General features: G+C 42.5%; 1 protein-coding gene across 3 annotated transcripts; it reads right to left on the bottom strand.

The window, feature by feature from the left end:
• Positions 1-30: 30 nt before the first annotated feature.
• On the bottom strand, positions 31-18,370 carry RNF34 (ring finger protein 34). Of its 3 annotated transcripts, XM_061169717.1 has the most exons (7): positions 18,274-18,370; positions 6,334-6,552; positions 5,080-5,292; positions 4,885-4,935; positions 3,347-3,445; positions 2,885-3,086; positions 31-921 (listed from the first exon to the last, which is right to left on the bottom strand). In XM_061169717.1, the coding sequence occupies exons 1-7, from the start codon at positions 18,277-18,279 to the stop codon at positions 731-733; spliced, it is 981 nt and encodes a 326-aa protein (XP_061025700.1). In that variant the 5' UTR covers positions 18,280-18,370; the 3' UTR covers positions 31-730. The 3 variants fall into 3 exon arrangements, with proteins under 3 accessions (XP_061025700.1, XP_061025699.1, XP_061025701.1); XM_061169716.1 differs by having other exon boundaries at positions 4,885-5,292; XM_061169718.1 differs by lacking the exon at positions 5,080-5,292.
• Between the last annotated feature and the right edge of the window lie 9,576 nt (positions 18,371-27,946).

The raw sequence follows: 27,946 nt of genomic DNA, 5'->3' as shown, positions 1-27,946 counted from the left end.
AAAGTTCAAACTAGCTAGTGGGTAGCACTGAAAATACACTTTCACTATATGAAACGGTGTAAACTGATTACACGTTAATAAAGAATTTAACACACACACTTCTCTAATGAAGGAAGCTAGATGCAGCCCTCGCTATAAAAAGCTGTACCTGAACAAAAATGGACATGTTTAGTCTCAGGCCCTGGCAGTTGACTATAGAATGTCAGTTGTTCCCAATTACGTTTAAACGCAGAAATAGCAACAATGTGGAAAATTACATTCATCAAATAGTAGCATTTAAAATATACATGACTAATAAAATGAACATTCAGAGGTGCCCCTGTTGAGCGTGTACCATGTCGGCCATTTGCAGACAGTGACCTCATCCAAAGAGAGCAGAAGTTTCAAACATCTGAGTAGTTAAAGTTAAAAATAGGATGAAGGAGAAATAAGAGAACAGGATAAATGTCCTCCAAAGAGAACAGTAGCTGATGCCATAAGCAGTCTGACTTCTGCGATTAGTAATCAGAGATGTGTGAAGAAGCCCAGCAGAAACTGGGAAACTGAGCCAGTCCTCCAGCTGACAGGCATACGGCATGGACCAGTGTTGCTGCAACTTAGGATGAATCTTTCCCGTCCCCAGTTAGTTGTGAAAATAATTTTAAAAAATAGCTTCAAATTTTGAACAGGAAGTTTCCAGTCCCTTCTGTGCACTGAAACGTCTGGGCTCGAGCCTGGGGGGTCCTCGGCTTCAGGACTTGAACACGTGCACGGCGCGCACCACGTACTGCCGGCAGATGGGACACTCGCTCATGCGCTTGCCGCACTTGGTGCAGGTGACCATGTGCCCGCACTCGAGCAGGACGCAGTCGATGATGGCGTCCATGCAGATCCGGCACAGGCTGTCGTCCTCCTCGTCCTGCAGCTGCAGCCGCTCGCCATCTGAAAGGCAACAGAGAGCTGGGGCTGCGGGCACGGCCTCTGAGTGACCCACAGTGACCCCACTGTAAGAGAAATAGTCCCCGCTTCTCGGCACATCGGTTCCTTCCACTAGAAATGGCAATAATTACCCCTCGTAGGGTTTTGTGAAGAATAAATGAGAAATACTTATCTTAGGACCAGGGATGAAGTGCCTAACACATGTTAGCTATTTAATTTTTTTTCCCACCCCCGCCCCTATTTAATTCTATTTTACATCTGTATATAATACAAGGTTTTTGTGATAGCTTGCTTCTATAAATAAAAATGAAGAAGCCCTAGGCTGTCCTACACACGGGCCTCAGAGTCAGAACACGATTCGAATTTCCAGCCCAACTGTGTGGCCTTGGGAAAGTCACAGGCTCCAGAGCCTCATCTTAGGAGGAGGAGGAGCTTTATTTCTACACCGACGGGAAAGTTATAGAGTCATACATCAAGTAGCCTGTAGTTGAGGGACGGCACCCCCTGAGCCTTGGAATCATCTCAAAATTCATCTGTGTTTCTGGCTACGATGGTACTGTTGGGAGTCTGTCTAACTCAAAAGGCATGGGACGTCTGGTTCTGAATAAGAAAGGTTCAGATGAGTTTAAAAAGTTCATTGCAGCCTGAGATTTGGCCATAGAGCTATGGACAGTGAGGCTTCCCTTTCTACAGGTCACAGAAGGGATTAATGGGAATCATGAAGAAGGTTAGAAAGAACCAAACAGGAATTCAAGCTTGAAAAGCCAATAGTCCCTGGATTTAAGGAAATAAACACTGTCGTGTCAAGAGAATCTCGTCATCTGGGGTCCTAGTTCATGGCCCATACCATTACTGGAAAGTGGGGAGAAAGGATCCGTGAATAAGATAACAGATGAGCCTCTGTAGGCTCCAATGATTAAGATGCCTGTATCTGCTACTGTTGCATCATCTTTGAAGTAGGTGTGGGACTTCCTTGTTGGCGCAGTGGTTAAGAATCCGCCTGCCAATGCAGGGGACACGGGTTTGAGCCCTGGTCCAGGAGGATCCCACATGCCTCAGAGCAACTAAGCCCGTGTGCCACAACTACTGAAGCCCACGTACCTAGAGCCCGTGCTCCGCAACGAGAGAAGCCACCACAGTGAGAAGCCCGCGCTCTCCACAACTAGTGAAAGCCCGTGCACAGCAACAAAGACCCAACACAGCCAAAAATAAATAATTTTAAAAAAAAAAGAAAGAAAAGAAATAGGTGTGCCAAAATACTATCTGCATATTCTGGGCATAAACCTGTTTATCAACAAATGCTGTATTATAACCAGGTTTTAAAGAAAAAAACTCAAGATGATACACGTTAATGATGGGAGGACTGTTTTCTAGATAAGAACATAATATTTGTCAGTCTGAACACCACTGAATTCTTTTTTCTTGCCTATAAATGCTCTGTGGCTTGGCCCTGTTACCAGCTGAGGATTTCTGCTCCATGCTCCATCAATAAATAGTTCAGAAGTTCTTAACCTTAGCTTTTCGTGACTTAACAAAGAAACCTACTGATACTTGATGTTAAGAACTACTTAACATCTTGGCTCTAGGGAATTTTTTCCCCCCACTGTTTGATTATCTCAGTGGTAGCTTTTAAATCCTAAGTACTGGCCTGCCAGACAGGTTAGTGAGAAAACAAGCCTTTTTTAGATACAAGGAGTTTCATTAGAGTTCTAACAAATTATGACCAGAAAAACCAGACTCAACAAAAGATTATCTAACTCATTGGCAATGGTGATCTCAAAGCCAACATCACATAATGAACTTACTGCTTAACAGATCTATAAGCAGGTTTATATAACTAATTCACACTCAATAAAAGGATACATAGGTTTCTCAAAAATAAAGTGCACTTAACTGACAGAAACAGGCCAGTTTTTAAAGGCCTAAAGAAAGCTACTACAGGGAAACAAAGGAAAAATAAACCTACATGACTTTTGATTTTCTTCATTCTCTTTGTATAACCGGTTTACTTTCTCTACTAGCTCCCATTTTTCACAACAGCCAGAATAGTTGACAAAATTCCGAGCCAGGATTTCCTTGAGCTGGCGCACACTCATCCCTTCCACGTCTTCAAGGCTTGACAGGTCAGACAGAGAAGCTCTCACTCTCTTCTTAGCGAGGCCAGATGTCTGAAATCACAGAGTGTGTCCATTACCTCTGTTCCTGCAAATCCAGCAAGGAAAATAGCATGCTGCCTTCACCCTACAGTCATCACTGGCCCTGGATATTCTCCCCAGACTTCTCACCGGTTCTTGAAGTGTTTTATATATTGCGCTGCATTCAAACCAGAAGAAACATCCTGTGCTAATCTAGCGACAGTCCACATGGGCATTTTCCCTGCCTACCAAGGTGACGTGTCAGGGAAACCAAATTTTATAGGCAGTCTCACCCGCTCCTCCAAGTTTTCTTCATCCTCGTCATCGTCGTCGTCGTCATCATCATCTTCTTCATCATCTTCTGTGTTTGCTGAAGCTATTTCACTTCGCACCTGCACACATAATGCATATTAGGTCAGGAATCATTTTCCTAATGGTACCAACCCATATTTATCACTGGAGAAAACCCTTCCGATAGATCCTCCCCAAGAATGACCCTAATACCTGGCATACTCCACACCTTCCTAGGATCCTGAGTGCTGCTGCCCCTCCCAAGGAGTTGGGCACCACATGATTCCATAAACAATTTACCTTCCATAGTTATCTCAAAAGTCAAATTCCTATGTGTGTGTGAATTTGTAAAATCTAACCATAGTATTAACTCCCCAGAAGTTAAGAAGGTCCCATCACAGAATGTCAAAGCCAAAAGTGTATGGAATTGCACTGTGTCCTTAGCAAAGGACCTGCAGCTGGCTGGTTTAACTGGAGCCTCTAAGATGCAGGTAGAAACTAAAGCTCTAAGATCAGCCCTAGTGTCAAGGGTATTCGATTTCAAAGATCTCAATCCTACTACCTCATGCTTAGACATTCTAATTCCAAACGATGCTTTCTAGACTAATTCACTGATGGTTGATGCTATTTCTAGTTTTCAGAAATTCCTCAACCATCAGATACTCTTTTCTTTAAGGAGAACAGAAAGCCTAGGACAATGCCCAATTTCAAGTATTCTACCCCACTAGTTCACAAACACCATATTGTATCATCCAAAGACCCACATCTCCCAAGTGGTGTCATATACCCAAAAGTGACACAAAAGTCAGATGTGTCTTATCTTTGCATCATAATTATGCCAGCTGCCATTTGGGAAAATAATAAAACTCCTAGCTTGGGCTTATCTAATTGATGTCTATTTAGAAAGCAACTAGACCACATTTCCCTCTGCTTCTAACCTCTTTCCTCAGAGGAGAAAATTAAATGTGGAAATAAATGTTCAAAACAATTCTTTCAGCATTTTAGAATCATTCGTATATACAAATTGTGTATTAATTACAAGACTTGGCATGTTATTCAATTAGTATGCCCAAGGACCTCACTGGGACAACATTCTGCACTGGCGTTTCTTTGCAATGAGTAAATAACCATATCCTGTCACTAATTCAGATGGCTGTTTCCCAATATCTAAATTAGAACAATTTTATGGTAGCAAGGCAACTGGGCATTAGGTTAACTTATAGTTTCCATGGTCATTGACACACAAATAGTCCTGCAAACGTTTATATGCTACATTTGACGGTCATTATTTCGACAGCTAGTATTTAACTATATAAGACAGGGAAACTGAGGTAACTAAGGTCAAGAGACTGATGAGCTCTTTTTGGGCCCTTCAGGCAGCATCTGAGCTTGGAGCCTCACATCAGGAGAGCCTGCAAGTGCAGAGTTCAGCAGCACGTGGAACCCCGGCTCAGCAAGGAGTCTTCAGCCCTAAAGCCCCCTCCATATTGGCCGAAAGCAGACAACATGCCAGGCCCTCAGGGTAATTACACCCTCGTACCTGTGCCAGTACTCCAGATCCTAAGGTCCGGTCTCCACCCATAAGCTCTCCCTGAAAGGAAGACACGGTAGCAGATGGGGCTGTATAGTTTGAAAAAAATGAATGTGTAAAAAAGCTAGAAGTCTGGGACCTTGAGGAATTCAGACTGCTCGTGTCCAGGTTGTCCTCAGAGCCCAGCCCACGGTGACACAGTACCAGATCTACCAAGTCTTCTTTCTCTCGACAGGTATCGATTGGTATGTTTCTAAGAATGAGATACTGCCGTAGATCCTTCACTTTCAGTCGCATTAACTGAGGGCGCTGAAAGGCTGTCTCTTGTAATAAGTGACAAGTGGAACATCTACGGAGATTTTCTTGTAAGATCGAACAAACGGAGCAAAAATCTTTCTTGCAGTCACAACATACATGCTGAAGAAACAGATAGGAAAGAAGCATTTAATGATGCTTTAAATATAAGCCAGATATAAGCCACTGTGAAAGCACTAGTTTTCCTTTTGCCTTCTATTAAAATTAAATTTTAGTTCTTATGAAGTCTTATGAAGTCCCCCATGGCACCAGACCCATGGGCATTTTCGTGTTCTAAAAGCGGTGAAAATCAAAACAGTCACTGCTGAGGCAGTTTGGATTCACAGAAGTTCAAATACAGACCTTTAAGAAAAACATACTCTTGTGTTAATGAATTAAAACCTTTCCACCCCTTTGGGCAAACGTAATCAGCAAAACAGAGCTGACTTGAACCCCATGGAGCAGAGAGCACAACCACAAACTCTCTTCCTGCCCTCTGCCCATGTGAAAATTTCCCCATTTAAAGAGAAGGGGGACTGCGGGCTTCCCTGGTGGCGCAGTGGTTAAGAATCAGCCTGCCAGTGCAGGGGACACGGGCGTTGTTCCCACAAGCTAACACCTTGTTTGTTAAGTATTTCAAAGGACTGAATTGACAAGCCTGGGAGATGGCCCAGCAATATGATGGTTCTCAGAAAGAACAACTTTCTGTCCTAAAGAAAATAACGGTTTTAGCCGTTATTTTGCATGTTGAATCTTTAAACAGTAGCTAATGTTAATATACTCATTTCTTCACTTGAGTTAATGTGGGTGGGGATACATTTTTTGAAACTTGAGATCAAAGTTATAGTAAATCTTCTCTGAACAAAATTGCAGACTAATTAAATCTCTTGCTTCAGAACATAAGAATCAAAGTGTACGAACAGGTCAGAGTCCAGGAGAAAGGATGGCTGAGCAACATGAGAAGTGACAATGTCTAGTCAGAAAACCTGAGCAGTGATGCAGTCTCTGCAACTCAGTACTTTTCTAAATGGGAAATGGTTATTAGGACTAACTTTTTGATATTTGTATAAGAAGAAATGAATATTCATTAGTACTCAAAATAACATACAATCAAGAATTCTGATACATGTGTTTTTTTTGTATGTAACATTTCATCCAACTCACCTTCTTTCTAAAGACTGAAAATGAAAGTCCACAGGCTTTGCAAACTATATTAGGCCCTTCTGTAGGTGCTGGTGGGTAAGTGGAAAAATCAGAGTTCGGTGTAAATCTGAATGGACCAGTGCCTCCTGCAAATCCTGACTGCTGGCCCCTGACGGCTCCAGTCCCCATGACTTCATTCAGCAGCCCACAGCATGAAGCCCACATAGACGTGGCACCCGCCTGAAAAGGAACAAAAATAGGCACCAGTTTAAAGCTGATTGGAACCTGGGCTCTCTGGGATTCTCGGGGAATGCCATTCTGGAGAGGCACGTTTGCCCTAAATAATTTCGAGATTATTCTTTTAAGCATCAAAATTTTAAGCTATTTGGAAGTGGATAATTTTCTGGTATTTACAAAGAATATTTGGCTTTGGTGATACTCATGATATATTGTTAACAAAAGGAGAAGATACAACATGAACCCAATTTCGTAGAAAAACAACAAAAAACACACATACGCTTAGAGATACACGTGCATGCACACAGAAGAAAAATGACTAGATAGAAGTAAGTGCTGTGCAATATTTGGGATATGCTTACACCAAAAAAAGCTGTTCATTGTTTATCTGAAATTCAAATTTAACTGAGTGTCTTGTATTCTATCTGGCAACCTTAGACTAGTGACTACAGCACCGTTCTATAGGCTGAGGCAGATTTTCCCAGCTATCATTTAGCAGAAAGAATATAAATTCAAATTACTTAATTTCATTAAACTTCTGTCCTCTTATTTGTATCTGGGCATAATAAACTATGGCATGTGAAAACTTTTTTGATTTTTTTAAAAATGACTGGGAAAACATCAAAATGCCAACTGATGTGCTCTCTAGGTTTTCATGTATATCTCGTATAATTTGTTTTCTGGAGTTTTCCCCTGCTTTCCAAATCTTTATAAGGAATATATTAATTTAACATTAAGGAAAATATTTTAAAAAAGCAAACTGAGGGCTTCCCTGGTGGCACAGTGGTTAAGAATCTGCCTGCCAATGCAGGGGACACGGGTTCGAGCCCTGGTCTGGGAAGATCCCACATGCCGCGGAGCAACTAGGCCCGTGAGCCACAACTACTGAGCCTGCGCGTCTGGAGCCTGTGCTCCGCGACAAGAGAGGCTGCGATAATGAGAGGCCCGCGCACCGCGATGAAGAGTGGCCCCCACTTGCCGCAACTAGAGAAAACCCTCGCACAGAAACGAAGACCCAACACAGCCATAAATAAATAAACAAACCCAAAGTTAACCAAAAAAAAAAAAAAAAAAAAAAAAAAGCAAACTGAGAATACTGAACACAATTTTTGATGACTTGATAAACATAATGACGTTTTGAGGTGTAAGGGCTATTTGCCACTCCACTAAGTGGCTTGAAACTAATATGCTGCCTTTTATGTTTTTTTCTCTCATCTCTTCCCTTTCTGTGAATCACCACTGCTATCACTATATCTACCTCTAACAACCTGTCTCTCCTTTTTTACTGCATTCAGAAACCTGATAACCAAGCTTGTTAGAAGTGTATATAAAAACACATTTTCAGTGAGGGCTCAAGGCATTTTCCCATGCTTAAAATATAAAGCTACACTGTTTGGAACCAATGAGCTTTTGCCCCTTGTCCTAATTCTTAAGCATATTCTAGACTCTAGATAATGTGATAAGTAATAGAAGTCCAGGTAGGTGAGGTCCTATTAGTTAAAAGGGCATAACAAAGGCACTGTTCCATTTATTTTATTATCTAATTCTGTCAAACATTTACTGCTTGTCCAATGAGCTCTTAAAAAAAATTTTTTTTTAAACAACCTTAAAAGGCTATTTGGAAGGACTTCCCTGGCGGTCCAGTGGTTGAGACTTCGCCTTCCAGTGCGGGGGGTGTGGGTTCGATTTCTGGCTGGGGAGCTGGGATCCCACATGCCTTTTGGCCAAGGGACCAAGGCATGAAGCAGGAGCAATGTTGTAGCAAATTCAGTAAAGACTTTGGAGATGGTCCACATCAAAAAATAATAATAATGGGACTTCCCTGGTGGCGCAGTGGCTAAGAATCCTCCTGCCAATGCAGGGGACACGGGTTCGAGCTGTGGTTCAGTAAGATCCCACATTCCGCGGAGCAACTAAGCCCGTGTGCCACAACTACTGAGCCTGCGCTCTAGGGCCCGCAAGCCACAGCTACTGAGCCTGCGAGCCACAACTACTGAAGCCCGCGTGCCTAGAGCCCGTGCTCCACAACAAGAGAAGCCACCGCAATGAGAAGCCTGCGCCCCACCACAAAGAGTAGCCCCCGCTCACCACAACTAGTGAAAGCCCGCGCGCAGCAACGAAGACCCAACGAAGCCAAAAATAATTTAGTTAAAAAAAAAATACATAAAGCTCAAGTTCTTTAAAAAAGAAAAATAAAGGCTATTTGGAGGGACTTCCCTGGCAGTCCAACGGTTAAAACTCCATGCTTCCACTGCACGGGGTGCAGGTTTGATCCCCGGTGATCCCACAGGCCGCGTGGCGCGGCCAAAAAAAAAAAAGTCTATTTGGAATGGTATAGAAGGATCAGGCCATTCTTGCTACTACCCAGAAGTAATATGCTATATTAAATATAGGGAAAGGAGAAGGTAAAGTAATATGAAACCACAATATAGGTTCAAACAGTCTTAAGCATCAGAGTCACAGACTTAAGTATTACATGGCTTCAAACCCTGTAATTCTCAAGAAATAGTGATGTCTTTAAAAGTCAGGTTAAGTTATTATTAATAGTTTATACCTTTAAATAAATATATACCTCAGGGTCTAAGCCATGGTTTGTTTAAACATAAAGGCATAAAAATCCAGATTTAGGGGCTTCCCTGGTGGCGCAGTGGTTAAGAATCCGCCTGCCAATGCAGGGGACACGAATTCAAGCCCTGGTCCGGGAAGGTCCCACATGCTATGGAGCAACTAAGCCCGTGCGCCACAACTATTGAGCCTGTGCTCTAGAGCCCGCGAGCCACAACTACTGAAGCCCGGGTGCCTAGAGTCCGGCTCCGCAACAAGAGAAGCCACCGCAATGAGAAGCCTGCGCACCACAACGAAGAGTAGCCCCCGCTCACCGCAACTAGAGAAAGCCCGCGCGCAGCAACGAAGACCCAACGCAGCCAAAATCAAAATAAATAAAATAAATTTATTTTTTAAAATCCAGATTTACTAATAGTTCATTTAAAGTGAGTGTTCTCTTAGCAAAGGATTCATCCGCAGTGCCATTTTTAAAAAAAATTAATCATCCACAGTGCTTTAAACAGTGAGTTCTTAAAACAACTGAGAATGTTTTTAAAAATTCAATTTGAGCATAATATTTTTTTGGGAATACCTCAACTACAGAAAGTACCACCAGGAGAAACTTTTTTCATTCCAGGACTTTAAAGAAGTATAGTTTTTGAGAAGCTTCAGCTTCCTGCTGACCTAGCTACTAAACAATTAAATTGCTTTTAGCTTTTATCCCCCTTTTGATGCCTGGGTGATGTTGTCTCCTCAACTTCAGTGAAAGTTCCTTGTGGACAGAACTTCTTTCCTCCCCAGCATCTAGTTCCATAATTATGACTAATAAGTAAAATAACTGTGTAAAAGGTTTCTTTATGTTACCTCTTTAAAGGCAACATAATTAAATTTTTTGTTCATTTTTGAACTTAAATTTTAAGTTCAAATTGTGTCTTGTAGATAAAGAGTAATAAAGGTAAAAAATATTCTAACCTAGCAGGCCAAAAATCTCAAATGATACTCCCTTTCAAAAGCAGCACTGTTACACATTTTGTTCTTTCTCTCAGAAATCAGTTTTACAATGAGAGTTAAGGAAGGATACAAATTTTCAAACCATGTTAATGAGTATGATCATTAAAATTCTAGGCTGAAAATATACACAGCTCTGGTGAAGGGAATAGAAGGATTTGTTTTGGGAAAACAAGTGTATCTCTTTGTAGACATCAATATTGGAGGGTAACTATTTCATCCAATTCCTCATGTTTCTATAAAGGGGAGGGAATTTCCTCTTCATTCCCCAGAAGGGAAAATAATGAAAAGAATGCTTCCATCTTCTTTCAGCCATTTCATTATAAAATAAAAATTAAAAAACAAAGCCCAAGTCAACTCCCAAAGTGTTGTCCCAGGCAAAAACATGTTGTATAACCTAATATTTGGTACAAATCAGCCAGAGACCATAACAGAGGGAAAAAAGAAACACTGAAAAATCTGTTTCAGCCTCATTAGTCCTGTAAATTTAATTTTGGACAAAATCTCCCAATAAGAGAATAATCTCCCAATAAGAGAATATTCCTAGCATCATACTGAAGGGTAAATCCACCTGTGTATACTGTTACCCTCTGACAGTAGCATTTGCAACACTCCAGCCTTTCTTGAAAGAGTTCAGAAATTTCAAAGTGGAAGCCCCAGTCACCAGTTTTATTCGATGTACCTTTCTTTCCCATCCAGCATATTTTTAAAACTTAATTTCCATTCCCCTATTAAGACTGTGTTTTCTGGCACCCCAGTGCTGAAATGAAGGTGATCTCTTTAGTGATTCGACCTCCCCAACTTCGGAGCATGTACTTTTAGTCCTGCACCACAGCGGCTGCTGTCACTGCCTCTTGCTAAGGAGCTGCCTAGGCCTGTGAAACTGCCCTTAAGACAGTGGTTGGACTTCCCTGGTGGCGCAATGGTTAAGAATCCGCCTGCCAATGCAGGGGACACAGGTTCAAGCCCTGGTCCGGGAAGATCCCACATGCCATGGAGCAACTAAGCCCGTGCGCCACAACTACTGAAGCCCGTGCGCCTAGAGCCCATGCTCCGCAACAAGAGAAGCCACAGCAATGAGAAGCCCACGCACCGCAACAGAGTAGCCCCCGCTCGCCGCAACTAGAGAAAGCCCGCGCACAGCAACGAAGACCCAACGCAGCCAAAAATAAATAAATATATAAAATAAAAAGAAAAAAAGAATCTGCCTGCCAATGCAGGAGACACGGGTTCGAGCCCTGGTCCGGGAAGATCTCACATGCCGCGGAGCAACTAAGCGCGTGCGCCACAACTATGGAGCCTGTGCTCTAGAGCCCGCGAGCCACAACTACTGAAGCCCGTGCACCTAGACCCCGTGCTCTGCAACAAGAGAAGTCACCACAGTGAGAAGCCTGCGCACCTCAACGAAGAGTAGCCCCTGCTCGCCACAACCAGAGAAAGCCCACGCGCAGCAACGGAGACCCAACGCAGCCGGAAAAAAAAAAAAAAAAAAAAGAAAGACAGTGGTTGGACCCACCAGGAGAGCCTTAAAAAATACTGGTGCCTGAGTCCCAGCCCCAAGATTCTGATTTAACAGGTCTGGGGTACAACCTGGGCCTCAGAATTTTTTTTAATTCCCCATGTGATGTGAATGTACAGTCAAGGTTAAAAGGTTAACACCTGCTCGGTCGAGGGGATTTCTCCTTTCTGCCTACATCATTTCAGCTGGACAATCACTCAGATTCCCTAATGGAAGGGGCTGTGGTTACTTCTGAAGCCTGTGCCTCTAGAGTTCTAGGACCAACATCTCCGCCACGTGCTCCTCACTACCTGTGTACATACCGCCCCTTCACACCCCCATCCCCAAGTAGTGGGATTTGCCTCTAGTGTTTCCTTTCCCACTCTGGTTTCCCCTAATCCTTTCAGAAAGGATTAGCTCAGAAAGCCTCAGCTGAGTTTTTAACAATTTAATCTGATTCTTAAATCAGTTCCTTTCCTTTTTTTTAAAAAACTTTTTTTTTTTTTTTTTAAATGTTTTTGGCCGCACCACACGCGCATGTTTTAGTTCCCCGACCAGGGATCGAACCTTCCTGCAGTGGAAGCTCGGAGTCTTAACCACTAGACCTCCAGGGAAGTCCCCAATCAGTTCCTTTCCTTTACCACATATTAGCCTGCAAGTTAAGCTGAAATTTGGTGCCCTCCTTCATTTTATTTGCTCTTTGCTTTTTGGCCCAGATTTCTTACTTCCTAACTTATTCCTCTACATATTTGCTTGGGTGAACTCTCCAATACTGGGAGAAAGACAGTGATTTCTGGGTCTGTCAAAAAGCCATTTGGCAAACTATTTTTGTCCTTCTTCACCTCCAAGTTGAAGAATCCACCCAGAAGATGAATCTTCCAAACTTAGGGTCCATCTCCCTGCCTCCTGTTAGTATGTTTCATCTTCTTGCACTTTCCCTTAAAGTCCCAATTGCCTGAATTTCTTCTGCGTGTCCCTCAGGGCACAGGGATCCCTATCTAAGAACTATTACCTTGCCCTTCACCTAATAATGCTTGAAGTGCCCTATACTGACCTTTCTCCTCTCAAATCTATCCAAATTTGTTAATACTTGATATAACAGTCCCATTTTTCAAGTGACAGAATCTACAAAAGCAATTAAGGAACAATTTAAGAGAGCGTTTTCCCAACAGTTTATTGAATGTGTGCTCTTGGGAAAGGGGTGGGGAGGCGAACATGAATTTATTCTCTGAGCTCTTGACTCTCTGTCTTCGTTATATTTCCTTAGAGCCCAGTTACCGTACCTGGTAGGGTCATAACCAAAAAGCTTCCCCTTTTTGCACCCTCCCCTTAAAAGCTTTAGAGACCCAAGTTCATGTTCTCTCTACTTCCGTCGTCCCTATCCTCTAAGATCTTCCGCCAGTTTAATCAGCCTGCATTCCGTTATTTTTCTTTTATTCACACTCTGCTCACCTTTTGATAGTAAGATAGAAGCATATTTTCCAAACTACTCCATTTCCTCCTAAATTTTCTGAGTGAATCCAATTCCTAGGCAGACAGTACACAAACCACAGCCCTTTGGTTTTTGGATTTGCAGTAAATTCACTGAGTTGTTGCTATGCCTCACTTCGAAAGAGGTGTATTACTTATATAAAGGTCGCCATCCATCTTTCAGTTGCTTGCTTTGTAAAAAAAAAAAAAAAAAATCTACTACCCTTCCACGAATAAAGCCAAAGTCTGGATCTCTGCTATGACCTGGGCTTATGTGACTAACAATTCTAAACCCTACTTGGGACCATCGTTGACAGCAGGACTCTACAGACTAAACCACATGAATCCAAGAGGTGAGAAGGATGTAAAGATGGCTACATTTCCTCTCTTGACCATGAATATAGTTCAAAAACAACATAGAGAATAACCGAATAAGGCAACCATCTACTTACATCTGATACAAAACTCCTAGTTCAGAGAATTTAGCTGTGTTTGTAGTTGACTTTCTAGCCATCAATGACTACTGAAAATAAATGACTTTTTCTTGATAAACCTAATCCCTTTCCTACACACCCTCTCAGACTAAAATTGTTCCTGAGTAGATTAGCCATGGAACCATGGCCTGCCTGGCATCAATTAAGAACCAGATCTCATATTAAAAACTTATATGGCCCACAGTAAGAAATTAAATTCTAAAGCCTCCTGTTTGGGCTGCCCCAGACACCTAGATCTCTTCATGTTATTCTGGTATCCAATGCCAGTTCTCATGTTTTTTTCAAAGACAGTGCACTAAGATTTTAGGGAGCCAATAACACTACCTTTTTTTCTCACTCCCATTTTAAAACTGAGTAAAGAAATAAGACAAACAAATTTAAATATTTGCTTTTTTACTGGTAACACCAATTGGAGAACATGACTTTAGCTCTGCAGCCAACTGGTCTTGATAACATGCCACCCAGCCACCAGCACAGCTGACCAACAGCAGCTTACCATCTAGTTGACCAGAGTCCCTTCCCTACCCACAGGAAGATAGATCTGAGAAGGTCCCAGAAAAGTACAGAGGCAAGCATGTTCAGCTCCTTTGCTAAAATCACCAACATAAAAGTTCCTCTTCATTCTCTAGTAGCAGAAAGGCTGAACGTGTTCCTTCTGTATTGTTCCTTCCTAAAAAATGAATTAGAAATTCCCTCCCCTCTGTAGAAGTATAGAGGAGGGGAGGGGGCTGTGACCCACAAATGTAAACACTTGGCAGGAGAGTGGGACTGACAGTTTCCAGTGCTGTGACACTTATTTCCACAATAGCAGACCACCAATTTTTTAAGCACTCTCTTGGGTTCCTCGGTCAGATTCACACAATAGAGGCCCATTCTGAATCATCATTTCAGTCAACAAAAGCAAGAGGGAATGTGTTCTTTCTTTGCAAGAGCAGTAGCCCAGCCTTCTTTTTGGCAGAGTGCCAGTCTTCAAATGGCTCAAGGTTCAGCTGTCTTTGATTGTGCGTGTGTGTGTCTGTGTGAGATCTAATGCGCTTTTTAGAATATCTGGGGGTTGGGGCGGGGAGACTTCCAAAATGCTCAACTTACAGAATTAACAAAAAGTTTACTACAAACTTTGAATCCTATTCTAAACTACATCAAGATGTGATCCCTTTTAATGATTCCACCAAATGTAATAGTAGCCAGGCAAACTAGAATGAAGACTAAGAAAAGCTGTAGTGATTTCCATGAAGATTAAATGACAGCCAGAGAGAAAGAGAGAGAGAGAGAGAGAGAGAGAGAAGGGGGAGTAGGGAAGTTGATGGGTTTGAAAACAGCAAAAAACTAAATGATCATAGTCTAAATCATTTGCTTTTGATTAAACTAGGTAAACAGCAGTAATCATAATGCCAGCTCCTAAGAGTTGCTTGCCTCAACTCTAAATTAAATATGGTAATATTTTACACAGTTATTTTAAGGATAAACCTAGAAGTTTCAATTTCAAGAACATTAATTTTCTTGGATGCTGTAAGAAGCTACAAGGACCAGGCAGGGATTCAGTTCTTCCACCAGTGGAAGCTTCTTCAGAGAACTCAATCACCACAAGCTTTGTCTTTAAACTCTGAACACCTTCAGTTTGCTAAAACTCAATGTCCTTGTGTTAAACAATATGAAAAGATGTTTCAAATCTCAGTACCAGTGATATAAGAGAGTAAGTTTTACAGTTTAAATTTCAATTAGGTTAAACTTCCCTACAGAAATTAAAGCAAACCAGAAGAAACAATTAAGATAATAAGCAAAAATCTTTACCCTATTTAGAGCCACTGGAGCAACAGTTCCTTAAAAAGGGAAAGGATTTCTTACTGAAACTGCTGCTTCAACTGAAATATAATACACCAGGAACTCTGCGATCTTAATGACTAAATATCAGGCTATATACCACAAAGGAGGAAATTCTACATCCTAAGATCTTTCTCTCATACCATTTGGACATTAAGCAGGATGCAAAAACAAATGCTAATCTTAAAAATGTAATATTTTTAGGTAAGACATTTGGCCAAATTGATTGATTTTTACAAATAACGTGTTCTGGAGATCACAAATGTTATCTTCTTCATGTTTGGGTTTTGTTTTCTTTTCTTAAAACAGTGTACTTGGGACTTCCCTGGTGGCGCAGTGGTTAAGAATCCGCCTGCCAATGCAAGGGACACGGGTTCGATCCACGGTCTGGGAAGATCCCACATGCCGCGGAGCAACTAAGCCCGTGCACCACAACTACTGAGCCCATGTGCCACAACTACTGAAGCCCGCGTGCCGCAACAAAGAAGAGCCCCTGCTCGCCGCAACTAGAGAAAGCCTGCACACAGCAACAAAAACCCAACGCAGCCAAAAATAAATAAATAAAATTAAAAAACAAAACAGTATACTTGACCCTTAGCACCACTCCCCCACCTTTCAGAGAAAAGAGAAAAAAAAAAAAGGAAAAGGAAATTATGTTAAACAGATTACTTTCTTCTTGATGTCTCGTTTTGAGCTTGGAAGAATGAACATGATTAGTACAATTAAGTGTGAGATCAATATAAATATGGGAAAACAGGAAGGAGATTAAATCAAATTAACATAAGACACTAATTTGGATTTTTTTTAAAATCCTTTATAGGAAGTTAATTAGATGCTACTCTAAGGTAAAACGGTTACTTGAATCTTTGAGACAAACCTATTTCAAAACAACAGTTTCTAAACAATAACAAAAAAAGACAAAAAAAATTAAAGGAAGAAAGTAAAGAAAATACCCATTCTACACATATACTAAAATCAGCTCCTGCTCCTGGGTTTGTGTGAAGATGTACTTATCTGATTGCTTGGCTTTTAAATTAATTTTAATTCCACTGAAATTTTAATTTTAATACTTGCTTAGATGAACATTCACATGTTAGAATTCCATGACATCAGGAATCAATGCCCCTGCCCAGAAATCTATAGATGATACTGCAAAATTAGACAATTTCAATATGAAACAAAGTTAATAAATAGCCCCAATCCTAAATTTTGTGAATCCAGTTTTCACAAAAACTTAAATGAAAAGCAGTATCTTCATAATTGTCATCTTGTTCAGACTGATGTCTATTTAGGTCTGCATTTTGTTTCATAAAATATACCTTTTTATATTTTCAAATCCCATCCAACTTTGTTCCTAAAATTTCAACTCAGAAAGCAGTATCCTCCACCTAAATTCAAAAACACTTCTGAAAAAATTTCAACACTGTACTTGCCCCTAATTCTCTCTCTCCTTCTACACCTTGTTTCTTGATGGGTCACAAATTTAATATTTACTAATAAAGGTACTGACATTCTTTGAGGCATTATGTATAAAGATCCCTTATTTGTTTTTGGATCTTAACACAGAGCGGGATGATGGTTTTCAGGAAAGAAAGCTAGTTTTAGATATTTTAAGAGGTATTCTAAGTTGAAATATTTTATAGCTGAACTGGGAAGTTAAAAAATAAGCTCTTTGAATATCCTCATACTTTAAACCCAGTTCAGAAGTTACCTATTCCAAAAATCTTCCTTGCTTCCTACAGCCAGAAAAAATCCTTTCTTGCTCCTGAGGGTTTTGTATTTTTTTGATACCTTACATCAAATTCTGCCTCATGATGTGGTTTCTTGAGAATGTCTCTTCTCTTTTGGTTGGCAAACTCCTAAAGGGTGGGATTGTATTTTGAATTACTTCTATGCATGATATATCCCTCTTAGCTAACACATAGGAAATGCTCAACAAAACATCTTCTTGGGGCTTTGTGAAGGTAGAGTTTTAAGCTAGCAGTTCACTCTGTTATTTTTCTTACCCACGCCAATCACACCTCTTCACTGAGATTAATGAAATCATCTATGTCTGAAAGAGTATCACCTTATGACTCATCCCACTTGGTTTGAATCAATACGTGAATTGATTGTTGTACCCAGAGCTCTTTAGAACTCTCAGCGATCAAGTTGAGAGAATCAGCTCCCAAAAGTAGGCCAGAACCTCCCCCCTCCCCCCTCTTCCTTAAACTTCTCACTCAGTGATGCTCCCACGCTCTCACACCCACCTTGAAGACTCAAGCTGTCAAATTACTTGCTGCGTACCTAGCGGCGATGGAGACACAACGGGTTTGCTAAGAGCTCTAGGTCACGGCCCCAGTGTTAAGCCTGCAAACAGATCCTTCAGGGTGGGATCCCCGCCCCGAGACATTTCTAACCAGTTAGCCGGGCCCCAGCCTCACGACTCCCCGCACAACTCCTTTTCCCTTCGTCCTGCAGTTTCCGTCCTGCGACAGTCCCGTGGTGCTCCCGACATTTGGGTCAGTTCAAGGACTCGGGGCGGGAGAGGGCACGCTGTGGGCAAAGGCACGGAGGGTGAGGCGAGCACCAGGGGGTCTGCCTCCGGCCCCCGAGGACGCGGACAGGGCCCAGCGCGGAGAGGGGCCCACCAGGCGTGAGTGCGGGCGGGCCCGGCCTCTCCCCCGGCCTCGGGCTCGCTGACGGAGGCGCTGTGGGAGTTGGAAACGTCCGGGAGCCCACGACATCCGCCCTGCGGGTCAGGGCCCCAGAAGCCGGCGGGGGACACCCCTCCGCGGAGCTCTCCGAGGTGCCGGCAGGGTAACCGCTGAGGCGAAAGGAAGGCACTTCGGGCGCACTGGCCGGATAGGAGAGGAGAGGAGGGACTGCCCGGCCCCACCGGCCCCTCACCTTCATGGCCGCGACCGCCGCGTCTGGGTCGGCTCTGCAGGAGAATTCAGCACCATAGCAGCTCCTAGCACAACCGCCCTCCTTCCTTCTGGGCGGCGATACTGAGCCTCCCGAGGCGACCCAGCGTCCAGACGTAAGGGGCGTGGTCACGCCCGCCGCGCGCCCCCGGGAAGAGCGCCGAGTGGCGGCCGAGTCGGCCAATCCGGAGCCGACACTCGGGGGGCCGGTCACCAAAGCCAATGAAGTGGTGGGAACGGGGCGGGGCCTCCGTCGCAGCCTGGAAGGCCGAGAAAGAATCCGTTCCGCCCCAAGCAGAGATGGGCGGGTCTGGGCGTGGCGGGAGTGTCCGGGCTGTTTTCTCCGCTGGATCGCTGAACTCGGAGTCAGCGTCCCCTTAGGAACCTGCAGCAGAAATTTGGGTTTAGGGCTGGGTGGTCAAGTTCCCCTGGAGATGAAGGCGGGAAAGGGCGTGGTAAATTTGAAAACGCCGGTGGGTTGGAACTTTTTTGCTATAACGGTCAAAGCAGGGCCTCGGATTTCCTCCCCAGACATTCAAGCCTCTCACAGTCGGTAATGACCTCAGGTCTCCTCTCTGGAGAATCCAATAAGCAGTGACAGCTGCGCACGCAAGGACGCGGCTTTAAAAAACGTTTTATTGAAAACACTTGAAGAACCAACGGTTCTCAAATCCCAGCTGCTCTTTTAGAGCGACATACAAAATAACCAAATCCTAGCACGGTGAGAGAATTAGGGTGAGCCCTTGGAGTTGACTTTATTTGGACAGAGAAAATTAGTTTGTAAATTAAAGTATCGATTTCTTCAGCCTGACTTGATGACACTCCGTTGGTTTTCCGATACTTCTTCCTCTCCTCTCTAACTCAACCAGTACTTAAATATTTAAGTAGAGAAAGAGATATGAAGATGTCAATTCACGTCTCATGAGGACCTGACTGTTGTATTCCTTTTGAATAGATTTGCTTATATGTACTATGTCAGTTTAAAACACAAAGCCACCCCACTTCCTTAGGCTGCAATAATACTTGGGTTTTTTTTTTGTTTGTTTTTTCTGCTGCGTTGGGTCTTTGTTGCTGCACGCAGGCTTTCTCTAGTTGCGGTGAGCAGGAGCTGCTCTTCCTTGCGGTGCGTGGGCTTCTCATTGCGGTGGCTTCTCTAGTTTTGGAGCATGGGCTCTAGGCGCGCGGCCTTCAGTAGTTGCAGCACGCGGGCTTGGTAGTTGCAGTGTGCTGGCTTAGTTGCTCCAGAGCATGTGGGATCTTCCTGGACCAGGGCTCGAACCTGTGTCCCCTGCACTGGCAGGCAGATTCTTACCCACTGCGCCACCAGGGAAGCCCAATACTTGTCTTTTAGCTTACTTATTTTTCTTGCTTCAAGCATTGCTCAGATAATATAATTTAACATCTACAGTCCTGGATTTTCTTCTTTGGAAAAATGCAAAGAAAGCCTTTCATTCACCATGTGGGAGCAGCAGCTGAGCCTCAACGGAAGAAAAAGTACTAATCCTTCTAATGATCCAGGCACAAAGAAACTCAATAAAAACTTGGTGGTGGTACAAAGTCATGTTTCTCCCTCATTAGAAAGGAAGCTGGCAGGTCTACCTGAAGAGTTAACGATTAAGCACATGAAAAGATGCTCAACATCATTAGCCATCAGGGAAATGCAAATTAAAACCATGAGATACCACCACACCCACTAGGATGGCTAAAAAAATAATAATAATAATAAATGCTGTTAAGGATGTGGAGAAATTGGAACCTTAATTACATTGCTGATGGAACGCAAAAATGGTGGATCTGCTTTGGAAAGCAGTCTGGCAGTTCCTCAAAATATTAAACATAGAATTACCATATGACCCCACAATTCTACTCCTAGGTGTAAAAACCTAAGAGAAATGAAGACGTATGTCCACCAAAAAGCCTTATACATAAACATTCATAGTGGCATAATCACAATAGTCAAAAAGTGGAAACAACCCAAGTGTCCATTATTTGATGAATAGATAAATAAAATATGGTCTATACATACAATGGAAAATTATTTAGCCAAAATAGGAATGAAGTACTGATATCTGTTATAATGTGAATGAACCTTGAAAGCATGATGCTAAGTGAAAGAAGCCAGTTACAAAGACCACATATTGTATGATTCCATGCATATGAAATGTCCAGAAGAGGCAAATCCAGAGAGACAGAAAGTAGAGTAGTAGTTGCTTAGGGTTGAGGGGGTTAGGGGGAAATGCTAATGGGTCCAGGGGTTTCTTTTGGGGGGCAATGAAAATGTTCTAAAATTTATTGTGGTGATGGTTGCCCAACTCTGTAAATACACTAAAAACTATTGAATTGTACAATTTAAATGAGTGAACTGTATGTGAATTATATCTCAATAAAGCTGTAATCATAATAAAGATATTGAGAATCAGCACCAAAAAAAAAAAAAAAGAGTTAATGCAGCTGGAGAGTGACCAGAGAAAAGCAATAAAAACAACAAAAAAAAACCAGGAGTAGGGAGAGATTGTATTGAAGACCATTTTAAAACTGCAATTCTTGAGGAAGACTTGTCTTATTCTGTGCCTAACTTAAAGCAAAGCTCCCAATAAATGTTTGAGTGAATTCTTCCTTCTGGAAGACTGAGAAGGAATATAATATTGAAAAAAATAAGGGAGAAAAAATTTTTCAAGTAAGGAAGTAAATAGGGTACACATGAGTTCACAATTGCTAAATACTTGAAATTGGAACGTCCTGAAGCTTGAGAGGCATTTTTGTGCTTAAACACCATAGTTTTTCAGTAAAAGAGACACATTATGTGATCAAAATTTTTTCTTTGTTTCAAACTTTATATAATGACACCTTTCTTTCAACTGTGTACTAACTGTACCAATTGGGGTTCAAGAAAATGTGGTCTGTTGCTAACATAATCATCAACAGCCTAATACTTCGTATTTCAGAGTAAAAGTATTCCCAAGACATGTGGGATAATTTACTGCAGCTAAACTACTTGCTTAATACGTAATGGGGCTGATCTCTGAGTTCGTCTTTTTTTTAATCCCTCAAAAAAATTCTTTTATCGAATTCACAATGCACTCTTTTATTTATTTTTTAAAGGTCACTGCAGTAGTGGTTGGAATAAGAGGCTGAAAGGATTTTTTGGGCTGCGTTGGGTCTTCTTTGCTGCATGCAGGCTTTCTCTAGTTGCGGCAAGCAGGGGCTACTCTTTGTTGTGGTGCACGTGCTTCTCATTGTGGTGGCTTCTCTTGTTGCGGAGCACGGGCTCTAGGAGCACAGGCTTAGTAATTGTGGCTCGCGGGCTCTAGAGCACAGGCTCAGTAGTTGTGGTGCATGGGCTTAGCTGCTCTGCGGCATATGGGATCTTCCCGGACCAGGGCTCAAACCCGTGTCCTCTGCATTGGCAAGCAGATTCTTAACCACTGGGCCACCATGGAAGTCCCATAATGCACTCTTAAGTCAAATAATTTCAAAAACCTTTCTCAAATTCAAGAAGCAGCATAAGGTTTATTAAAAATTTTTAAAGTTACTGAATAAATGATTTCTTTCAACATCACGTGTACTCTTTAGACAATAGGGTAGAAGAATAGCAATTTTTATTCTAGCAAAGGACTGTCTCAAAGATGGTAAATCATGAAGGACCATATGAGCCTTTTGCAGAGTTGGTTAGCCACTTGCTGTACTAAGCCATTTCTTATTTTGGAAAATTTCAAACATATATGAAGTAAACAGAATAGTGTAATGAACTCCCATATATCCATCACCCAGTTTTAACAATTCTCTGCATCCTGCCATTCTTGTCTCACTTCCAGTACTTGCATCTCTCCACCACCTCCCCACCCCCACCCCTCATCTGAGTTAAGCTGCGTCATTAGATTAGTGCCTGACTCCGGTTGCCTAGATATGAGCCAAACAAAAGTAACTGAGCCTTGTATCTGGTTTGCTATGTTGTTTATTCTTGGTCCCCTTCACAAATACAGTATAACTATTTCAGCCAGTCAAGATAGTCCACCTTCTTTGTGGCCACTGCTTAAATTTCATGACTTAAAAGACCAAAGGGACTCTCCATCCTCTTTTTTTTTTTTTTTTTTAATTATTTATTTATTTATTTATGGTTGGGTCTTCGTTTCTGTGCGAGGGCTTTCTCTAGTTGCGGCGAGCGGGGGCCACTCTTCATCGCGGTGCGCGGGCCTCTCACTATCGCGGCCTCTCTTGTTGCGGAGCACAGGCTCCAGACGCGCAGGCTCAGCAATTGTGGCTCTCGGGCCCAGCTGCTCCGCGGCATGTGGGATCTTCCCAGACCAGGGCTCGAACCCGTGTCCCCTGCATTGGCAGGCAGATTCTCAACCACTGCGCCACCAGGGAAGCCCTCTCCATCCTCTTTTAATCTGAGTTTGCAAATGCCAAAGTTGTAGATAGGTCATAAAATCTGCTCACCTTTAGAATGAAAAAGCATCTCTTCACTGGAATGCTTAATTCAGGCCTTATCTGAATCCTGATTGCCTGATCGACTTCTGCTACAGTAACAATGGTTTCAACAATACTGCACTTTAGCAAACCACCTCTGCAGCTGGAGAACAGATGGTTCCACAAAATCATTTTGTTCTGGACTCAGAATCTTTTTGGAATTCTCTTGGTGAATTACTTTGCTGACTTCAACATGTAACCCTCTTCTGCCTTAAATTTCTCCATCTGTAAAAAAGGAGATAATGATTACTAACTGGGCAGCTTTTGTCTTCCACTCTGCTGAATGGTTGAAGAATCCTGATATAGAAAGTGAGACAGGAACAGAACTTTAAACTGGTTTCCAGAGAGTAAAATAACGCAGGGCCATTTCATATTTCTCTTAACTAAGCTGGAGCACATTACAGGCTCCCCACCCCCGCCCAGCCTGGCCCCCCATGATCCTCCTTTTCTTTTTTAAAAATTTTTTATTTATTTATTTATTTATGGCTGTGTTGGGTCTTCATTTCTGTGCGAGGGCTTTCTCTACTTGCGACAAGCGGGGGCCACTCCTCATCACGGTGCGCGGGCCTCTCACTATCGCGGCCTCTCTTGTTGCGGAGCACAGGCTCAGTAATTGTGGCTCACAGGCCCAGTTGCTCTGCGGCATGTGGGATCTTCCCAGACCAGGGCTCGAACCCGTGTCCCCTGCATTGGCAGGCAGATTCTCAACCAGTGCGCCACCAGGGAAGCCCCATGATCCTCCTTAGTAGGCAGAAAGGAGACAGGATTTTCTTTTCATGGCTTGGGAAACTGAGTCACAGAAGTGAACCCTCTTGCCTGAGGCTCATGAGGCAGTGATGAAAGTTAGAATAGTTGCCAAGTCTCCTATCCCCAGCCCAGTACTACACTCAACTGTATTGCTATTCTTCTAGTAAAGAGACAGACCTGGCAAAGCAAGTTAATTCTTTATTAATTCTTGTACATTAGATTTGCGTTCACATAGAACCTCTTTATAAACATCATACAGTATTGGGGAAACAATTCGCCTACCGCTGAAATGTGGAGTCGATACAATTTCCCACTGGTACTGATATCTCATATCATTTGGTATATATTAAGCACCCACTACGTGCCAAGCATTGAAAAGAGGGACTCAGCCCCTCTCCTCATAGAGTTTAAATGGCCATGATGAGAGAAAAATGTCTGAAGTGGCATCTATGTTTCCCGGGGTTGCCATATCAAACCCCACAAGCTGGGTAGCTTAAAACAACAGAAATGTATTCTCTCACAGTTTGGAGGCCTGAAGTCCTAAATTAAGGTGATGGCAGGGCTATGCTTCCTCCAAAGGTTCTAGGGGTGGACCCTTCCTTGCCTCTTCCAGCTTCTGGTGGCCCCAGGCATTCCTTGCTGGTGGATGAATCCCCAGTCTCTGCCTCTGTCTTCACATGGCCTTCTCTGTATTTTCTCTTCTTTTTCTTTACTTTTTTTCTCAGTTTAATTGAGATGTAGTTGACATATAACATTGTATTAGTTTCAGGTGTACAACATCTTCTCTTATAAGGACACTGGTCATTGGTGTGGGGGGTGGGTGATATGGGTGAAAGGAGTCAAAAGGTACCAACTTCCAGTTATAAAATAAATAAGTCAGGACTTCCCTGGTGGCACAGTGGCTAAGAACCTGCCTGCCAATGCAGGGGACACAGGCTCGAGCCCTGGTCCGGGAAGATCCCACATGCCACAGAGCAACTAAATGCGTGCGCCACAACTACTGAAGCCCACACAATAAGAGAAGCCCCGCAATGAGAAGCCTGTGCACCGCAACGAAGAGTAGCCCCCACTCGCTGCAACTAGAGAAAGCCCACGCGCAGCAGCAAAGACCCAACACAGCCAAAAATAAATAGATAAATGAATAAATTTATTTAAAAAAATACCGAATCATTGTTATACACCTGAAACTAATGTTATATTCAATTATACCTCAATTTTTTCTCAAAAAGGACACTGGAGGGACTTCTTGGTGGTGCAGTGGTTAAGAATCCGCCTCCCAATGCAGGGGACACGAGTTTGATCCCTGGTCTGGGACGATCCCACATGCCGCAGAGCAACTAAGCCCGTGAGCCACAACTACTGAGCCTGTGCTCTAGAGCCCACAAGCCACACCTACTGAGCCCATGTGCCAGAACTACTGAAGCCTGGGCGCCTAGAGCCTGTGCTCCGCAACAAGAGAAGCCACCACATGAGAAGCCCACGCACCGCAATAAAGAGTAGCCCCTGCTCACGGCAACTAGAGAAAGCCTGTGCGCAGCAACGAAGACCCAACACAGCCTAAATAAATAAATAAATAAATAAATAAATAAAAAAAAAGGACCCTGGTCATTGGATTTAGGGCCCAACTGTATAATCCAGGATGATTTCATCTTGAGATCCTTAACTTAATTACAAAGATCCTTTTCCAAATAAGGTCACATGCACAGGTTCTGGGTGGACATACATTTTGGAGGGCCACCATTCAACCCACATAAAAGGCAAGCCTGCTAAAGAAAGAAAAATATATATTCAGTATTCTACTGAATATTCATTCTCCAGTTTTAAGACAAAATTCCACACAACTGAAGTAATTTTATTCATCATGTCTGTGTTAAAATACTCTAGTGTATTTGTCTTTTTTTTGAGATATATTTGACATACAACGTTGTATAAGTTTATGGTGTACAACATATTGGTTAGATACATTTATATTGCAATATGGTTGCCATTGTAGCCTTTCCTAACACTTCTGTCAAATAATTCTCTTTTCGCTAGTGTTGGGAACAATTAAGAGACTACAGTCTCTTAACAAGTTTAATGTCTGCAATACAATCGTTGTCTACAGTCACTGAATTGTGTATTAGGTCTCCAGGATTTACTAATCTACTCTTTGCAAGTATGTACCCTTAAACATCTCTCCCATTTCCCCACCCCCAATCCCTCGTAACCACCATTTTACTCTCTGCTTTCATGGTTCTGGGTTTGTTTGTTTTTTTTTTTTTCATTTTTTGGCCATGCCACGTAGCATGTGGGATCTCAGTTCCCCAACCAGGGACCAAACCTGTGCCCCCTGCATTGGAAGTGCTGAGTCTTAACCACTGGAGCACCAGGGAAGTCCCCATGATTTTTGTTTTTTTAGATTCCAAATATAAGCGATATCATACAGTATTTGTCTTTCTCTGTCTGATTTATCTCACTTAGCATAGTATCCTCAAGGTCCAGCCACGTTGTTGCAAATATTTTTCCTAGTCAAAAAAACCCAGAAGTCTCTCCATCTCTGTACTTTGAAATGAGCCTCCTCAAACATCCTGTAATTCTCCTTACCATCATGGTGCCCTAGAGAACAAGGTTTCTTTGACTAGTAAAGCAATTTCCTCCCCCACCAGGTGTGACTGATAGCGTACAGAAGTTACTCTTCGGAACAGAAAATATCTCTCTGTTTTTGTTCTTTGGAAATCAGAACCAATGCTTTCAGCTGAGACTCAGTGGACAAAGGGCCCAAGAACACTTGCAGAAGGGGAACAGAGAGGGGTAAACAGATTGGATTTGGAGAGAAACAATGCTTGGTGGTGATTCAGCTAAATATGGTCATGTCATCAGGTGATGACAGTTACTTTTAAGGCCTTCAGCAATGAAGGTATGTGAAATGGTAGCACTGAACGTGAAAACAAGTACAATCACTCACCAAGTGAAGATGAGCCATATCCAGATCAGAGTGTAAGGGCACGACTTTCCCACGCACTGTGAAACTTGTCTCATTCCGTGTGCTCTTTCTGGTTGTCTATTTCTTGGCCTTTCTAAGTTTTAAGAGAACTCTTTTGGTTTGCTTACTTGTAGCAAGCTCTGTACTAAGTGCACGAAATAGGAACACCCACCAAGAGAAAATAACATGCTAAGCAGAGTTAAAAAAAAATTATTTTGAAGTTAGCCATTTTCCCATTTCTTTTTCTTTCTTTCTTTCTTTTTTTTTTTTTTTGGCTGTGCCTGGGGGCTTGCAGGATCTTAGTTCTCCAACCACGGATCGAACCTGCGCCCCCTGCAGTAGAAGCTCGGAGTCCTAACCACTGGACTGCCAGGGAATTCCCTCCCATTTCTAATTTTATGCTTTCCAGTTTTCAGATATTGGCATGTAATATTGTATTAGTTTAAGGTGTACAACATAATGATTTGATACATATATATATTGTGAAATGATTATCACAATAAGTTTAGTTATCACTCACATAGTTACATTTTTTTCTTGTGATGAGAACTTTTAAGATCTACTCTCTTAGCAACTTTCAAATATACAATACAGTATTGTTAACTATAGTCACCACGCTGCACATTACATCCCTAGAACTTATCTTTTTTTTTAATATTTATTTATTTATTTTACTTTTGGCTGCATCGGGTCTTAGCTGCGGCAGGCAGAATTTTTCGTTGTAGCACGCAAGCTTCTCTGTAGTTGTGGTGCTCTGGCTCAGTAGTTGCCCCGAGGCATGTGGGAATCTTAGTTTCCCAATCAGGGATCGAACCTGCATCCCCTGCATTGGAAGGTTGATTCTTAACCACTGGACCGCCATGGAAGTCCCCACCAGAACTTATAACTGGAAGTGTGTACCTTTTGACTACTGTCAAATGACAAAACTAAAACAATTTAGTAACAAGTTCACTGTCCCTAATTCAAGAGAAAACAATCTATGGATTGGGGGAGTACAGGACCTCACAAGCAGTGGAGCACACTTCCCAAAGGATTTTGAGTGAGAGTGAATTTTATAGAGCTGTTACAAGCAGCAACATGGAAACAGGGCATGACTGGCTAGGAGGTGGGAATTTCCTTATAAGGCTAGCAGGTCCTATTTTCTAGGGTGAGGTAAAGTAGCTAAAGCTGAGTTAGAGGATTGTGATTGGTGTATTGTAGGTTTTTTTGACAGGTATTTCCCATAAATGCAGGCTGACTAAGGTTTAGATTTGTGACTTGGGCTGGGCCACTGGGGTGGCCTCCATTCTGTGGGTCTCAATATATGGATTAACTTTATCACCACCCTTAGCCATCCCATTTATTTAACAGTTATCTCATGGAATGGTATAGCTTGAACAGAGTCTTACTATGGCCTAGAGATTCAGGACTTAATAATGAGACCTTCAAGGTTTGCTACAGAATTTTTGAGCCACAAGGACCCTTCAAGGTGACCTTA

The sequence above is a fragment of the Eubalaena glacialis genome, chromosome 15 (assembly GCF_028564815.1).
Source record: "Eubalaena glacialis isolate mEubGla1 chromosome 15, mEubGla1.1.hap2.+ XY, whole genome shotgun sequence".
Classification (NCBI taxonomy): Eukaryota; Metazoa; Chordata; class Mammalia; order Artiodactyla; family Balaenidae; genus Eubalaena; species Eubalaena glacialis.
The sequence above is the reverse complement of the archived record's forward strand: the minus strand, read 5'-3'. Positions and strand labels throughout refer to the sequence as shown.